The 19,394-nt window shown below is 53.8% G+C and overlaps 1 protein-coding gene across 3 annotated transcripts in view; it reads right to left on the bottom strand.

Annotated features, from left to right (window-relative positions):
• tp73 (tumor protein p73) overlaps positions 1-19,394 on the bottom strand; it is a 240,042-nt gene that overhangs the window by 131,351 nt on the left and 89,297 nt on the right. For all 3 annotated transcript variants that reach the window (XM_038821912.1, XM_038821910.1, XM_038821911.1), the window contains exons 2-3: positions 17,995-18,090; positions 13,544-13,682 (exon numbers count right to left, since the gene is read on the bottom strand). In XM_038821912.1, coding sequence (XP_038677840.1) covers positions 13,544-13,682; positions 17,995-18,053 — 198 coding nt within the window. In that variant the 5' untranslated portion in view covers positions 18,054-18,090. The remainder of the gene's footprint in view (positions 1-13,543; positions 13,683-17,994; positions 18,091-19,394) is intronic.

Consider the following 19,394-nt stretch of genomic DNA (forward strand, 5'->3'; position numbering starts at 1 on the left):
ATTGAAATGTCAATAGCAGGGCCTTCCGCTCTATCATATACACTGAAATGTCAATAGCAGGCCTCCCCGCTCTATCATATACACTGAAATGTCAATAGCAGGCCTCCCCGCTCTATCATATACACTGAAATGTCAATAGCAGGCCCTCCCCGCTGTATCATATACACTGAAATGTCAATAGCAGGCCTCCCCGCTCTATCATATATGCTGAAATGTCAATAGCCAGGTCTCCCCGCTCTATCATATATGCTGAAATATCAATAGCAGGCCCTCCCGCTGTATCACATACACTGAAATGTCAATAGCAGGCCTCCCCGCTGTATCATATACACTGAAATGTCAATAGCAGGCCTCCCCCGCTCTATCATATACATTGAAATGTCAATAGCAGGTCTCCCCGCTCTATCATATATGCTGAAATGTCAATAGCAGGTCTCCCCGCTCTATCATATATGCTGAAATATCAATAGCAGGCCTCCCGCTGTATCACATACACTGAAATGTCAATAGCAGGCCTCCCCGCTCTATCATATACACTGAAATGTCAATAGCAGGCCTCCCCGCTCTATCATATACACTGAAATGTCAATAGCAGGCCTCCCGCTGTATCATCTCCCAGTAAGACATAAACATTTCAGTTACTTTCACCCCTGATGAGGGGGAGAACTGCCTGTGGTTAATTGGGTAAATAAACTAAAATATACGGAAGGAATGAAGGTTTAAAAGAAACAATTCAAAATATTCAAAAAATAATACTTTCCATGAAGAACCAAAACACTGAGGAGGACCCATCCCGGTCCAGCTCACTCAGGAAGTGAAGGATTGTGTTAGATTCAAAAGAGCCTTTACAATGTTGAAAAAATACAATAGCAAGTTTGAGAATTGGGCGTGTTTTGGAAATGTGCAGAGGTCCACTAAAAAGTTGATAAAAAAAGATTTAAAAAATGAGGAGTACATCGCAGAAATAAAAAAGATTGTAAGGTTTTGATTATAGAGCCACATTTCTGTTTTTTACTCACTCAAGGGGTTAATGAGCAAATTCTTGGAAAGATAAGGTTTGGGCACAACATTAACCATGAATTTAAATAAATTGACAATTTTAAAATGAATAGCTAATAAAGATGGCCGTTAGAGGGCGGAGTGTGTGTGTCTGGCTTACTCGCAGCCTTAGGAACTTGCTCACCCCTATAGGCCCATCCTCTTTGTGAGTAGATGTGAGCGTGTATAGGTGTGTGGCTGGCAGAGTGAGTGAGAATCAGGATACTGTGAGTGAGTCAGACACACTCTCTACCCCCCAGCCATACACACACACACACACACACACACACACCCCGTCCCCCACATGCACGAGCTCACACCCCCACGCACACACACACTCGCACCCCCGCCACACACACACTCGCACTCCCGCCACACACACTCGCACCCCCGCCACACACACACTCGCACCCCCGCCACACACACACACTCGCACCCCGCCACACACACACACTCGCACCCCCGCCACACACACACTCGCACCCCCGCCACACACACACTCGCACCCCCGCCACACACACACTCGCACCCCCGCCACACACACACTCGCACCCCCCGCCACACACACACTCGCACCCCCGCCACACACACACACTCGCACCCCCCGCCACACACACACTCGCACCCCCGCCACCACACACACTCGCACCCCCGCCACACACACACTCGCACCCCCGCCACACACACAACTTGCACCCCCGCCACACACACACTCGCACCCCCGCCACACACACACTCGCAACCCCCGCCACACACACACTCGCACCCCCGCCACACACACACACTCGCACCCCCGCCACACACACACTCGCACCCCGCCACACACACACACTCGCACCCCCGCCACACACACACTCGCACCCCCCCCCCACACACACACTCGCACCCCGCCACACACACACACTCGCACCCCCGCCACACACACACACTCGCACCCCCGCCACACACACACTCGCACCCCGCCACACACACACACTCGCACCCCGCCACACACACACTCGCACCCCCGCCACACACACACTCGCACCCCCGCCACACACACACTCGCACCCCCGCCACACACACACACCCCCGCCACACACACACTCGCACCCCTGCCACACACGCACTCGCACCCCCGCCATTCACACCCACACCACACACACACTCACACCCCACCACCACACCACACACTCACCCCCCACCACACACACACACTCACCCCCACCACACACACACGCACCCCCGCCACACACACACTCGCACCCCCGCCACACACACACTCGCACCCCCCGCCACACACACACTCGCACCCCCCGCCCACACACACACTCGCACCCCCGCCACACACACACTCGCACCCCCATCACACACACACTCGCACCCCCGCCACACACACACTCGCACCCCCGCCACACACACACTCGCCACCCCCACCACACACACACTCGCACCCCCGCCCACACACACACACTCGCACCCCCGCCACACACACACACTCGCACCCCCATCACACACACTCGCACCCCCGCCACACACACACACTCGTGTCACCCCGCCACACACACACTCGCACCCCCATCACACACACTCGCACCCCCGCCCCACACACACTCGCACCCCCGCAACACACACACTCGCACCCCCGCCACACCCACACTCGCACCCACACCACACACACTCACACACCCACACACCCGCACCCCCGCCACACACACACACACACACACACACACACACTCGCAACCCCGCCACACACACACTCGCACCCCCGCCACACACACACTCGCAACCCCGCCACACACACACACACCCCCCCCCCACCACACACACACACACCCCCCCACCAGACACACACACACCCCCCCACCACACACACACACACCCCCGCCACACACACACTCGCACCCCTGCCACACACACACTCGCACCCCCGCCACACACACACTCGCACCCCCGCCACACACACTCGCACCCCCGCTACACACACTCGCACCCCACACACACACACTCGCACCCCCGCCACACACACACTCGCACCCCCGCCACACACACACTCGCAACCCCGCACACACACACTCGCACCCCCGCCACACACACACTCGCACCCCCGCCACACACACTCGCACCCCCGCCACACACACACTCGCACCCCCGCCACACACACTCGCACCCCCGCCACACACACACTCGCACCCCCGCCACACACACACTCGCACCCCCGCCACACACACTCGCACCCCCGCCACACACACACTCGCACCCCCGCCACACACACACTCGCACCCCCGCCACACACACACTCGCACCCCCGCCACACACACACTCGCACCCCTGCCACACACACACTCGCACCCCCGCCATACACACACTCGCACCCCCGCCACACACACACTCGCACCCCCGCCATACACACACTCGCACCCCCGCCACACACACACTCGCACCCCCGCCACACACACTCGCACCCCCGCCACACACACACTCGCACCCTGCCACACACACACTCGCACCCCCGCCACACACACACTCGCACCCCCGCCACACACACACTCGCACCCCCCCCACACACACACTCGCACCCCCGCCACACACACACTCGCACACCCGCCACACACACACACTTGCACCCCCGCCACACACACACTCACAGCCCCGCCACACACACACACTCGCACCCCTGCCACACACACACTCGCACCCCCTGCCACACACACACTCGCACCCCCGCCACACACACACACACACTCGCACCCCGCCACACACACACACTCACACCCCCGCCACACACACACACACACTCGCACCCCGCCACACACACACACTCGCACCCCCGCCACACACACACACACACTCGCACCCCTGCCACACACACACTCGCACCCCCGCCACACACACACTCGCACCCCCGACACACACACACTCGCACCCCCGACACACACACACTCGCACCCCCGCCACACACACACACTTGCACCCCCGCCACACACACACTCACACACCCCCGCCACACACACACTCGCACCCCCGCCACACACACACTCGCACCCCCGCCACACACACACTCACAGCCCCGCCACACACACACACGCACCCCCGCCACACACACACTCACACACCCCCGCCACACACACACTCGCACCCCCGCCACACACACACTCACACACCCCCGCCACACACACACTTGCACCCCCGCCACACACACACTCACAGCCCCGCCACACACACACTTGCACCCCCGCCACACACACACTCACACACCCCCGCCACACACACACTTGCACCCCCGCCACACACACACTCACACACCCCCGCCACACACACACACTCGCACCCCCGCCACACACACACACTTGCACCCCCGCCACACACACACTCACAGCCCCGCCACACACACACTTGCACCCCCGCCACACACACACTCACACACCCCCGCCACACACACACTCGCACCCCCGCCACACACACACACTTGCACCCCCGCCACACACACACTCGCACCCCCGCCACACACACACACTCGCACCCCCGCCACACACACACTCGCACCCCCGCCACACACACACTCGCACCCCCGCCACACACACACACTTGCACCCCCGCCACACACACACTCGCACCCCCGCCACACACACACACTTGCACCCCCGCCACACACACACTCGCACCCCCGCCACACACACACTCGCACCCCTGCCACACACACACTCGCACCCCCGCCACACACACACTCACACACCCCCGCCACACACACACACACACTCGCACCCCCGCCACACACACACTTGCACCCCCGCCACACACACACTCGCACCCCGCCACACACACACTCACAGCCCCGCCACACACACACTTGCACCCCCGCCACACACACATGCACCCCCGCCACACACACACTCGCACCCCCGACACACACACACTTGCACCCCCACCACACACACACACTGGCACCCCCACCACACACACACACTGGCACCCCCGCCACACACACACTCGCACCCCCACCACACACACACTCGCACCCCCGCCACACACACACTCGCACCCCCGCCACACACACACACTTGCACCCCCGCCACACACACACTCACACACCCCCGCCACACACACACTCGCACCCCCGCCACACACACACTCACAGCCCCGCCACACACACACACGCACCCCCGCCACACACACACTCACACACCCCCGCCACACACACACTCGCACCCCCGCCACACACACACTCACACACCCCCGCCACACACACACTTGCACCCCCCGCCACACACACACTCACAGCCCCGCCACACACACACTTGCACCCCCGCCACACACACACTCACACACCCCCGCCACACACACACTTGCACCCCCGCCACACACACACTCACACACCCCCGCCACACACACACACTCGCACCCCCGCCACACACACACACTCGCACCCCCGCCACACACACACACTTGCACCCCCGCCACACACACACTCACAGCCCCGCCACACACACACTTGCACCCCCGCCACACACACACTCACACACCCCCGCCACACACACACTTGCACCCCCGCCACACACACACTCACACACCCCCGCCACACACACACTCGCACCCCCGCCACACACACACACTTGCACCCCCGCCACACACACACTCGCACCCCCGCCACACACACACTCGCACCCCCGCCACACACACACTCGCACCCCCGCCACACACACACACTTGCACCCCCGCCACACACCACACTCGCACCCCCGCCACACACACACACTTGCACCCCCGCCACACACACACTCGCACCCCCGCCACACACACACTCGCACCCCCTGCCACACACACACTCGCACCCCCGCCACACACACACTCGCACCCCCGCCACACACACACTCGCACCCCGCCACACACACACTCACAGCCCCGCCACACACACACTTGCACCCCCGCCACACACACATGCACCCCCGCCACACACACACTTGCACCCCCACCACACACACACACTGGCACCCCCACCACACACACACACTGGCACCCCCGCCACACACACACTCGCACCCCCACCACACACACACTCGCACCCCCGCCACACCACACACACTCGCACCCCCGCCACACACACACTCGCACCCCCACCACACACACACTCGCACCCCCGCCACACACACACTCGCACCCCCGCCACACACACACTCGCACCCCCGCCACACACACACTCGCACCCCCGCCACACACACACTCGCACCCCCGCCACACACACACTCGCACCCCCGCCACACACACACTCGCACCCACCACACACACACACTGGCACCCCCACCACACACACACACTGGCACCCCCACCACACACACTTTGTCTCCCTCCACCCCCATACACACACACACACCATCCCCCACATGCGCGAGCTCACCCCCCACACACCCAGCTCCCCCTCACAGACACACACACAGCCACCCACACACATACTCACACCCCCACCACCCACACACACTCCCTCCACCCCCACACACACTCCCTCCACCCCCACACACACACACTCCTTTCACCCCCACACACACACACACTCCTTTCACCCCCACACACACACACACTCCTTTCACCCCCACACATTCTTCCTCCATCACCCACACACTCTCCATCCACCCCCCCCTCCATCACCCACACACGCTCCCTCCATCACCCACACACTCTCCCTCCATCACCCACACACTCTCCCTCCATCACCCACACACTCTCCCTCTTCCCCTCCACATTCTCTCTCCCTCCCCACACACACACATTCTCTCTCCTCCTTTGTAGATAGAGATAACTTGCATTTACGTATAATCTTTCACATCCTCAAGAATATCTCAAAGTGCTATCTAGTCACTTCTGTTTCGTAGTGTTATTCCCACGGAAACAGGAGACAGGAGCCGGGTTTGTTTTTGGTCAGATAGGCATCTCCATGGAGAAACTGACTGAAGTTAAGATTTTCATGTGGGTAAGTCCTTAATTGGCAAGGAGATGGGTTCCATGTGCATAGTATCCACGGAATCCCGACAGTGCACACAGAGGCCATTCGGCCTATCAAGTCTGCACCGACCCTCCAAAAGAACACCCTACCTAGGCCCACTCCCCCACCCTATCCCTGTAACCCCATAGCCCCGCATAATCTGAACATCAGGTGCTTCGGTTTCCTCCCACAGTCCAGGGATGTGCAGGTTAAGTGGGGTTATAGGGGTAGGGCAGGGAGTGGGCCTAGGTAGGGTGTACTTTCAGAGGGTCAGTGCAGACTCAATGGGCTGAATGACCTCCTTCTGCACGGTAGGGATTCTATTATCTTTAGACTGTGGGAGGGAACCGGAGCACCTGGAGGAAACCTACGCAGACACCTTTTAAATTAATTATTTTTTAAAAACATTTTTATTCCAGGCATTTAACAAATGTACACAATATCAGAAGAACACCATATCAGCCCAATAAACAACTACAACCCTCCAACCCCAACCCCCTGCCATCCCCATTATAACCCCCCCCCCCCTCTTGCTGACCCCTCAATTCTCCTTAAAGAAATCGATGAATGGTTTCCACCTCCGGGTGAATCACTCTACAGACCCCCACAGTGCGAACTTAATCTCCAAACTCAGGAATTCTGCCAGTTCCCACCCACACTCCCGCTTTCGGTGGCTCCGAGTCCCTCCAACCCAGCAAAATCTCCCCGGATTCCCGGGTCATCCAACATACCAAATATCGGCACCTCCGGATTCGGAACCACCCTGACACCCAGTACCTTGGACATCAAGTCCGAGACCCTTGCCAGAACCCCCTCAATCGTGAACACACCCAGAACATGTGGCCGTGATTTGCTGGCACCCCCACGTACCACACCTATCCTGCACCCGTGCCAGGAACCTGCTAATCCTCACCACCGTCACGTGGGCCCGATGCATCACTTTAAACTGGAGGAGGCTTAACCTCACATATAATAATTTGCCTTCCGCAAGGCCTCTGCCCACCTGCTGGCACCCACCTCCCTCCTAGCTCCGCCTCCCCATTTGTGCTTAATCTCCTCTAATGGAGCTCCCTCCTTCTCCATCAATTCCTTACAGAAATCCCACACCTTCCCCTCCCCTATTTCGTCTTCCAATAACAGCTCGACGTGCAACACCAGAGGCGGCAGCCCTGGGAAGGACAGCAGCTCCCTCCTCACAAAATCCCGAACCAGCAGGTGCCTGAAACCATTCCCTTTGGGCAACTCATACATTTCCTCCAGCCCCACAAATTTGCCCCCCACCCCGGTAAGCAAGTCCCTGAAGTAATCTACCCCACCTGCCGCCACCCCAGGAACCTCACGTCCAGCCCACCAGCACAAACCTATGGTTGTCGCAGATCCGTGGCCACAACGATAGACCCTCTAACCCAAAATGCTGCCTCCACTGACCCCACACCTTTGAAGCCGACACCCCCACTGGGCTCACGGAGTACCTGGCCGGCGAGAACGGCAAAAGCGCCAACAAAGCCCTCAAACGCGTTCCCCTATGCACACCGCATCTACCCGACCCCAAACCGACCTCTCCTCCACAGCCCACTTTCTCACCAGCACAATATTGGCCACCCAATGATAATTTATCAAATTCGGCAACGCCAGCCACCCACCTCGTCCCCATTTCAGAAAAGTCCGCCGCACCTGCGGGGCCTTCCCCGTCCATACAAACCCCAAGATCAGCCCAGTGACTTTCCTAAAAACCAACTTAGTGACAACAATAGGGAGGTTCTGAAACACGAACAGAAACCGAGACAGCACCTCCATTTTCACTGTCTGCACCCTCCCAGCCAGCGACAATGGCAGAACATCCCACCTCTTAAAGGCCACCTTCATCCCCCCCCCCACCAATCGGGCCAAGTTCAGTCTATGCAGTTGGGCCCAGCTCCATGCCACCTGGATACCGAGGTACCTAATGCTCGTCCCCACCACCCTAAACAGCAACTCGCCTAATCTTCTTTCCTGCCATCTGCCATTAATTGGGAACACCTCACCCTTTCTCAGGTTCAACTTATATCCCGAAAACAGACCAAATTCCGCCAAGATCTCCATAATCCCCCCAATGCTGCCCATCGGTTCCAAAATATCTAACAGGTCAGCCGCATATAGCGGATTCCGATGCTCGGCACTCCTCACCCAATCCCTCAAAGCCCTAAGCGCCATTGCCAACGGCTCTATCACCAAAGCAAAAAGCATTGGGAGAGTGGGTACCCCTACCTCGCCCCACAATGTAAACCAAAGTACCCCGAACTCACTCAGTTCGTCCGCACATTCTCCACCGCTGCCTTGTACAGCAGCTGGACCCAATCCACAAATCTCGGCCCGAACCCAAACCTCCACAGCACCTCAAAACACATATGCCCACTCCACCCGATCAAAAGCCGACTCCGCATCGATCGACACCTACCTCTACTTCCTGCCCCTCAGAAGTTATTATCACATTAAGTAACCCCCGCACATTTGCAGACAACTGCCTTCCCTTCACAAATTCCGTCTGATCCTCTCCTATCACCTCCTACACACAATCCGACTCATACAGCCTCCTATAAAAGGCCTCAAATGCCCCATTCACCCCCTGCAGGTCCATTACCACCTTACCCCTCTTGCCCCTCACTCTACCAGTCTCCCTCGCCACTGCCTGATTCCGCAACTGATCGGTTAGCATCGTACTCACCTTCTCCCCGTACTCATACGCTGCCCCTCTGGCCCTCCCCAACAGCCCCACCACCTTCCCCACAAACACTAACACAAACTCCATCTGGAGCCTCTGCATCTCCTTCAACAACCCAACCCCTCCTCTGGCGCCGCCGAGACGGCCCCCTCCGCCGAGACGGCCCCCTCCGCCGAGACAGGCCCTCCGTCGGACAGCCCCCTTCCCCGAGACGGCCCCCTCCATCGGACAGCCCCCTCCCCCGAGACGGCCCCCTCCCCCGAGACGGCCCCCTCCGCCGAGACAGGCCCCTCCGTCGGACGGCCCCCTCCGCCGAGACGGCCCCCTCCGCCGAGACGGCCCCCTCCGCCGAGACGGCCCCCTCCGCCGAGACGGCCCCCTCCGCCGAGACGGCCCCCTCCCCCGAGACGGCCCCCTCCGCCGAGACGGCCCCCTCCGCCGAGACGGCCCCCTCCGCCGAGACGGCCCCCTCCGCCGAGACGGCCCCCTCCGCCGAGACGGCCCCCTCCGCCGAGACGGCCCCCTCCGCCGAGACGGCCCCCTCCGCCGAGACGGCCCCCTCCGCCGGACAGCCCCCTCCGCCGAGACGGCCCCCTCCGCCGAGACGGCCCCCTCTGCCGAGACGGCCCCCTCCCCCGAGACGCCCCCTCCCCCGAGACGGCCCCCTCCGCCGAGACGGCCCCCTCCGCCGAGACGGCCCCCTCCGCCGAGACTGCCCCCTCCGCCGGACAGCCCCCTCCGCCGAGACGCCCCCTCCGCCGAGACTGCCCCCTCCGCCGAGACTGCCCCCTCCGCCGGACAGCCCCCTCCGCCGAGACAGCCCCCTCCGCCGAGACAGCCCCCTCCGCCGAGACAGCCCCCTCTGCCGAGACAGCCGTCTACTCCAGCAGCGCCTCAGCCTTGTCTGATCCTCCAACTTCAGCTGTGTCTCCTGTAAAAACACCAGGTCTGTCTTCAGACTCCTCAAATACATGATTACACGCGACTGTTTATGTGGTCCAATAAGCTCTCTCAAGTTCCACTTGACCAGCCTGGTCGGGGGGGGGGGGGGGGGGGCCTCCCCTGCCAATCAGCCACACACCCCTTTTTGAACCAGCCCCTGGCCCATGTCACGTACCGCTCCAAGCCCACCCTTCAATGTCCACCGCCCTCTCCCTTCCCAACTGCACCATACCAACCACACTCATGTCAGCAAGCCTCGCCCATGTCATCCTTAAAGAATGGCCCAACCCCAATGCCTCCCTTCCTCCTGGCAACGCTCCACTTCACTCCCGTTAATTACCTGCCCAGTTAGCATGGTGGCCCCCGTTCAAGGCCTCTGACTTGCCCTCACCCCTCCAGCCCAACTTCCCCGCTAATCATCCGAACCACCAACAATTAATGAGAAACAAACTCACCATCGGCACTTCCCCGTCGAAACCAACCCCAAACTACTCAACCCATACACTTTACAATGAACACAATGCTCCTCTCCAAAGTTCAATGTCCTCATGCCCTCATGCCTCCCAGTCCACGGTCCCTCATGAAGTCTATCTACTCCTCTGGCGAATCATAATCAAATCCTGTTTCTGATGTGTCATCCACAAATGGGCAGGGAACAAACTTCACCCCCTTCTTAAAGAGGGCCGCCTTTATCCAGCCCTCCTCTTTGCCAACCCGCAGCCAGGTCCAGGTAGACCCACAGCTCACTCCCTTCTCAGGTGAACCTCCTGTCTGCCTCTCCCACTTCAAGATCTTTTCTTTGTCCAAGAATTGATGCAGCCGCTCCACCATCGCCCTCAGTGGTTCCCCAACTGCGGCCTCCTCATCAGTGCCCTGTTTGCCCGCTCCATCCAGAATGGCCGGTCGAAGGCCCCCTCTCGTATCAACTTCTCAGCATATTCGCTCCATACTTGGCGGCCTCCACTCCATCAATGCCCTTAGGCATCCCGATAATCCTCAGGTTTTGATTCCTGGAGTGGTTCTCCGGGTCCTCTAATTTCTCCCTCAGCTTCTTCTGTCTGTCTAGAATCATCCCCAACTCCATCTCAAATGAAGCCATCTGCTCCTCATGCTCCCCTACCAACACCTCCACTATCTGAACCACCAGACCCCGAGCCTCCAGCCTCTGCTCCGCTCTCTCAATCGCAGCTCTCAGCGGCTCCACCACCTAGGCCAAATCCTCCAAAGCCTCTTTCCTCTGCTGCTGGAATTTTCATTCAAAAACTCCACCAGCTGCTCTGTTGACCATTGGGCAGGCAGCACTGTCCCCTTGCCCTCTGCCATCTTCATTTGCGGGACACCACAAAAACTATGCTGCTCCAGCAGCTCTCTCTTTCTCATGCCACTCTTGTCCTCTGATCCATACACTGACCTCACCAAAGGAGCATTCCCTTCCCTGGGCCCTCACACACCTTTTGTCCTCAAAGAAAATGCCATACGGGTGGGACCAACAAAATCCACCTTCAGCGGGAGCCACCAAATGTGTGACCACTAACTTCATGGTTGTCATTAGAAGTCAAACCTATGCAGACACTTCCAGCTTCAGAGAAGTACAAGGTTACTGGGAGGGCACTTCAACAAGATGCCCCCTCAACAACCTTTTTTAAAAATTCATTAAAAAAATACAAAAAAAGCCAGGTTACCGTTATGTGCATGTGGGGTTGCAGGGGGGCACCTTTACAGGGTATTCTTTGGCTATCCCCCCAACCCAGGCAGGCAGGGAGGACCTTTGGGCCTACATGGAGCATTGGCATCCTAACCTGCCAAATATCCCAGTAGATTTCCTAAATTTACCTTTAAAACGGTTCACAATGAGCCCGTTTGACTGCCCACCTTGAGGGGGCAGACAGCCTTCCTGCGCCCTGAACGTTCTTCCCCCAAAGTAACCAGTGTCAGAAATGACATCCCAATACTGACACATTGGTTAGCGCTGGTATTTCGCCACCCCTCCTCTACCTGCCTCTATTGCATACTATCTACAGCAGCACAAACATATCATGCCTTATGGTAAATATAATAGCTTCCAACAAAATTGCCAGAGCGTCCTAAGTGTTAAACTTGGTGATAGCGCACCCAATATGATAATGCTGTTTGTTTGGTAAATGTATATGTTATGTGTGTGCATGTACATGTATCTGTATGTTTAAGCAAAATATATATGTGTGTATGTCAAGGGTGAAGAATCTATTAGATCTTCAGGTTTCCAATGGCTCAGTTGGTAAACATGATACTGATTATGGAGCTGAGTCATCAAGATTAGAAAGGTTCCAGGTTTAACTGGAATTTATGCTGAGTTAGTTCATCTTAAGCAGGATTGCAGTTGAAAGTTTACACAGCCACTCCTCGTTGCTTTCCATTGATTTTTGTTACAAAGCATTTGGACATCAGATAAGGACAGGATTGCACACATTTACTACCCACCCCCAACCCCGCCCACATTGTTAAATAGAATGACTACTTTGGATTAAGTATTGGAGGATGTAGGCACATGTGTGATCATTTCCAGCAAGAACCAGTGCCTTTGGAGAGAAGAGGTGAAAATTGGAGCAGGAAAATAGGAAGAAAAATCTTTTTTGACCAAGGCACCAATTTTAGTGCCTGCATCACTTATCCAAACCTAAAATTGCTTACTGTTCCGAGGATTCAACACAACATTTTCTGACAAATACCACTGCGTAATTAACCATGACCTATCCACAAAAAAGAGTGACTGTTATTCTTGTGCTATAAAAATAGTCACAACAGAGGAATGTTACAATTTAGAAATTGAGTCCCACCATTTCAATAATCTAACATTTTTAATCATTATTCCATTACCATACTAAACAACATGAACCAAAAGAAGGTGGTTTGACCACACTCACCATCACGGATTCATTCATATCCCTCATCTGAAACACGTCCATGCAAACCTCGGTTCGGTTCTGCGGTAGATTTGGTACAGCCTCATTGCTGCCGGAAAGGTTGGTTTGTGGAATATCGAAGTAAGTACTATCTGGTTCTCTGGGGGGAAAAAAACAACAAATGCCATAGTTCACCAAGTGCGTTTCGATGAAACTCACCCCAAGCTCAGACTTGCCAACCTTATTCATTGGGTGGGATTTTCTGTCCCTCCCCCACACAACATTTTTTTCCAGTGTTGCGACAAGGCTGGCCATTGGCCTTGATGGAAGCTTCCGTTCCCGTTGATGTCAATAGCGTTTTTATTTACTGGCCATGCTGCCAGGGAACTCACCGCGGAGGTCACCATTGGCGGAGCCGGAAACCCTGCCGGCGGGAAGGGCCAGAAAATTCAGCCCGGTGGATGCAACAGGAGAACCATTTAATTAAGATGGAGATACTTATGCTAAAATCTTTCTAATACATTTTTACATCAAATAGAGGGACATATTTGCTGGGAAATGCAACTCCTTCAATTTCAAGCACCCTACGTAAGGATTGTTTGTAGGGTGTTGGTCATAGTTTGGTAGGTCTGAAGAAGTGTTCATAGTTAGTGAGAATTATTTACAAATATAAATTAAATGGTACAAACTCGGAGCTGTCTCCGTACTGGCTGGTATACATGGCCCTGGCCAATATTAGAGTGACCCTGGGTGCAGGTCATGTGCCTCTTACATTACTGTGTACTCAGTCCCACATTAAACCTCTTTGTGCCAGACCCACACACTCCACCTCCCCAAGACCTTATCCAATACACTTCAAGTGATGATAGTTTACCTTGTATCCTATATTATCATACACTTACATTGTATTTACTACATTATCGCTACCCTATCTTCCCCTTTAACTCCTTGAATTCAAAGGTTCAGGTGGTCTGGAGGCATTACGACCCTTTCATATCCCTTTCACACTACTGTCAGAGGAGTGGTCGTCTCTGTCATCACGACTTGTGAAAGTTAGCGTTTCAAAAGTGGAACCCTCGTTCTCAGTTTCAGAATTTTACTCAAATTTCTGAGTACTTCTTGTTTTTCAATCATATGAATCTTTTTATTCAGCAACTATTCTGGTAAATTGAGTTGCCTTTGTTTCAGTGTTATCTGCGGAACTCTGAGACAAGTTTGACAACCTCACCTGGGCATTCAGTTCTGCTCGGAATCTTTCTTCCATGATCATGGATTTACTCTTCCATATTGCGCATCTCAACCATCATGTTTTCCAGATTGGACCAAAGTTCAATAAGTTACTTAGTTGTGGTTGTTAATTCTGCTTTCAAACAACTGTTCTTGTGCATCAGCAATTCTTCCCCCAGTTGCTTGGCTGTAATTCTGGTTCAATTTTTCCAACTCCTACTTCAATTTGCCAGCAATGGAATTCAAAGCTGCCACTTCCTCCTTCTGCTTTTGTGACGCCTCATAAATTTGTTTGTTCAGGTCTCGAACAGTTTGGTTCATTGAAGACTTCAGTTGATCAGGCACTTTCAAAGGTACATGCTCAGTTTGAATTTGAAATGGAATTCTTTGGGGCAGCAGGGTAGCATGGTGGTTAGCATAAATGCTTCACAGCTCCAGGGTCCCAGGTTCGATTCCCGGCTGGGTCACTGTCTGTGTGGAGTCTGCACGTCCTCCCACTGTGTGCGTGGGTTTCCTCCGGGTGCTCCGGTTTCCTCCCACAGTCCAAAGATGTGCGGGTTAGGTGGATTGGCCATGCTAAATTGCCCTTAGTGTCCTAAAAAAGTAAGGTTAATGGGGGGGGGTTGTTGGGTTACGGGTATAGGGTGGATACGTGGGTTTGAGTAGGGTGATCATGGCTCGGCACAACATTGAGGGCCGAAGGGCCTGTTCTGTGCTGTACTGTTCTATGTTCTATGAATGAAATGAAGATCATTTATTGTCACAAGTAGGCTTCAAATTAAGTTACTGTGAAAAGCCCCTAGTCACCACATTCCGACGCCTGTTCAGGGAGGCTGGTACGGGAATTGAACCGTGCTACTGGCCTGCCCTGGTCTGCTTTAAAAGCAGCTATTTAGAATTTTATGGTTCAAATCTTCCAAATCAGCTTTGATATGAACATTGATATAACCATTTTCAAAACTTACTTCATTTTCCTTTGTAGGGTTTGTATATTTTGGACTTCATCAAATAACGTTTCTTCATTCACAATCAGCTGATTGCATCACATGATCATCTGCTGTAGTAGTTTGGGTAATGTGTCGGGGTTTCCAAAAATATACATTTTGGGGGCTTTGGAAAGCCTCTCTGGCACCCCCGACCCCCAGGTGGTTTGCGAGAGTAATGTATTTTTCTATTTTGAAGATTTACTGGGATCACACTTTTTAAGCTCTGTGCACTCCACAACTAGATGGTTAAAGAATTTGTCAACGGTTTTTAATATTTCATCAAATCTGGTTGGGGGCTCATCAGTACATCGTATTAGTTCATGAAACCAATGTTAAAAAATATATTAACCTGGACTTTTTCTGACTTTCTACTTCGACCTGATGGACTCTGGTAGCTTAGAAATTATCTTCCCCAGGAGACCCAATTTTTCATTAGGTTTGGAAAAATGTCCAAATTTTTCTGGAAGAATGGCATTCTGATTCATGGTTTAAAGTTTAAAACTGCTTTTCAGAGTTTTCTGAATTTCAAGATGGTGTCACAGTTCACCTGAGACAAATGATTTCCTATGCTAGCAGGTTTTGGTAGGTTCCATTACAATGATGGTCACGCTCAAACTTGGGGGGGAAAAAAATCAACTGTGGCTGCTTGCAACAGTCTCTTGCTCAGCGTTTTATTTAAAAGTCACAAATGTGTCAAATCCTGGTTTTTGGTTGCTCTCAGCTGAGTTTAGATGTTACAATTCACCTAAACTGTTTAACTAATAATCTTTTTCTGTTTGGGAGCAAACTCAGACATCACATTCAGGTGCAGACTCGGGAATCAGGTTTTAGCAGCGGATTTGTTTCAAACTGCACTTCTGACTCGGAATTATTTAAATATTCCTCAGGAATTTCTATAGCCTAGAGCTTGAGAAGATTTAGCTCACCTCTGCTAGGTCCCTGGGATTAGAAGCTAAACTTTCAAAGGAGGTTCAATGAGTTTTCTGCGAAGTAGGGATTCTTACATTTCTGCTCCAGCTTCCAAGGTTTTCTTTGGAGCTTTCCCTGGTGAATTTTCTTCTGGCTTTTTTTTTTTGTGACTATTTTCTTACTTTTCCAGCACTTTGTTTTTTTGTGCATGTTCTGATAGATTTTGGGTTTCCACAAGCTACTACCATGTTGCAGGGTGGTGGTTACAGTTCCATAAGTCTGAAGAAGTTTTCATAATCAATTATTAACTGGAAGTCTTCATTGCCTCTTGGAATTATTTACAAATATTTAAAGGATAGAAGTTAGGATGCTTGAACAGTTGTTTAAAACTGGACTTTGGGTGCATGTCATGTGCCTTCTTACATCACTGTGTGGATACTGCACTCAGTCCCACATTAACCCTATATGTGTTTGACCCTTATAATACAAAATTCAAGCACTTCCAGGTCAAGGATAGGATGGGTCATGCATAGGACAGCTCTGCTGATGAAAATAGTGAATAGCAGAACAATTCAACAAAGCTCACAAGTAGTGAAATGGTCTGGGAACTCCAGCTGATTTTTGAATTTTATTAGATCAATTCTACTCGGGAATCAAATTATCACCTTTCAGATCTTTATAGCTCAGAAATTCCTGAGGCTGGATTCTCCGCAGCCCAACGCCATAATCGCGGCCTGCACCGGGGTGGAGAATCTAGTTTGATGCTGTAATCGGGTTTGGCGATTCTCCGGGCACCGAAAATCAGCGTCACCGTACGCCGTGCTGCCGGGGGCCATTGCCAGAGGCCCACTCACCAATCCTCCGCTCCCAACTGGCCGAGGTCTGATGGCTCGGGCACGTGGCCAATTGGGGGGTTCTCTTTCTTCGGTCTGGCTTAGCAGTCTGAGTCCACCATGGAGCACGGCGCGGCCGCTGGAGGTCAGCGCCGTGGACATGCGCGGCCTCTGACCCGGAAGTGCGGGGGGCCTATATCTGAAGCAAAAGCTGCGAGATTCACTCCGGGTCTCTTCCCCCAGGCTGCTCCATTATAACAGGAAGCTGATGAGTTGGGTTCGGGACTTTGACGTGATCTAAACTGGTTTGATTTTTTTTGGAGATTGACAACCCCCACGCCCCCCCCCCCCCCACCCCACGTCCCTAGCCCCCACCCCACGTCCCTACCCCCCCCCCCCCCGCACCCCACCCCCCAATCCCCTCCCCCAGCCCCCACCCTCCTCCCCACCTCCCCAAAAGGAGTCTATTTGGGGGTGGGGGAGGGAAAAGTGGTGAAGAAAAAAACTGCAGACTTACAAACTGCTCCAGAGATGCTCAAATGTAGGACCTTCATCTGCTGGTGACGATTGGGCCATCTTGGCTCTGGAATGGTCCAGTGATGGGTAATGTATTCTATGACCAAAGCAAACAAACAATTATAAACACATGTTGCATCATGGAGTGAAACATTTTGGAAGGCACATCAGCTTCAAGTTTCTCATCTTGGTCCCATCCGTGACTCTGTCCAACTTTATCGAAGATATTTTCTCCAGCCATCTGCTAAGTGTCCTTTATGGCAATGTGGAAGAGATGTCTGACCAAATTCGAAATTATACATCATGGAGATGAAAATTAATTACACGTTATACGTTTCAAACCCGCTGGAGTGTATGGGGAAAATAATGGACCTACTAGGGAAGGTTGGCACCTTTTCCAGGTACAAACTGAATGTGGCAAAAGGTGAGGTATTCCTGGTGAATGCCCAGGGGAGGAGTGTGAATTTGGGTTTCTCATCATTTAAGATGGCCAAAATAAGGTTTTGGTATCTGAGTTTGCAGGTGGCCCATGACTGGGCCAGGATGCACAAGTGGAATTTGGCCAGTTTGGTAGAGGGGGTAAAAGGGGATTTGAAGAGGTGGTGTAGCCACCTGGGGTGGCCACGTTCCAATTCCAAAATGGACACTCGCAAAGAGTACAGGGAACAATGGACAGCACTAGAAAAACAAAGCAGGTGCAAGGTTTGCCTGTGGATTGGAACTTGCAGAGCCCAGACAGAACTGAAACTGCAAACCATTAGCATAGTAATGAGCTATCTCTGGGGACAAAAGAGAAACATTTAAAACAATCGGTACCAGGGCAGACTCCCCGGCGCCAGTGGAGACTAAAACAAAGGCAGGCCAGCGATCGAGAAACGACCCCTTTATTGGAGAGAATCGATACAAATGATTGGGACATGGTCCAATTAATTGGGACCAAGTTCAGGAACCGCCCAGAAAGGCGCGAAATCCTTTGGGGTATAAAGAGGAGTCCCCAAAGACAGCTCTCTCTCTTCTTCTTCACCTTCACCTTGGCCTTTGGCTCTCAGCAATGAGAGACCCGCCAAGCACCAGCCAAGTAAGTCTAAGGTCAATGCACGCTACAAGATAGGCGCTCCTAGCTACTATTCTATACCAGTTCGAAGCCAGCAGTATCAGAACTGGACAACGGCCATTGTTCCTCTGACTGAGTGGGCGCCCGAAGCTAAGTATAGGCTTTTAGTAGTAGTTGTAGTTTAGTGAGTAGAGTTTGTGCATGAGTAATAATTGACTGTGTGTGTAAATAAATGTGCATTGATTTGAAACTTACTAACTGGTGTATCGAGTCTTTGATCAGTATTCGGTTTTGAACCTTGTGGTGGTATCAAAAAGATACCTGGCAACTCTTGAGCAAAGGTAATT

This window comes from Scyliorhinus canicula, chromosome 16, assembly GCF_902713615.1.
Source record: "Scyliorhinus canicula chromosome 16, sScyCan1.1, whole genome shotgun sequence".
NCBI classification, from domain to species: domain Eukaryota; kingdom Metazoa; phylum Chordata; class Chondrichthyes; order Carcharhiniformes; family Scyliorhinidae; genus Scyliorhinus; species Scyliorhinus canicula.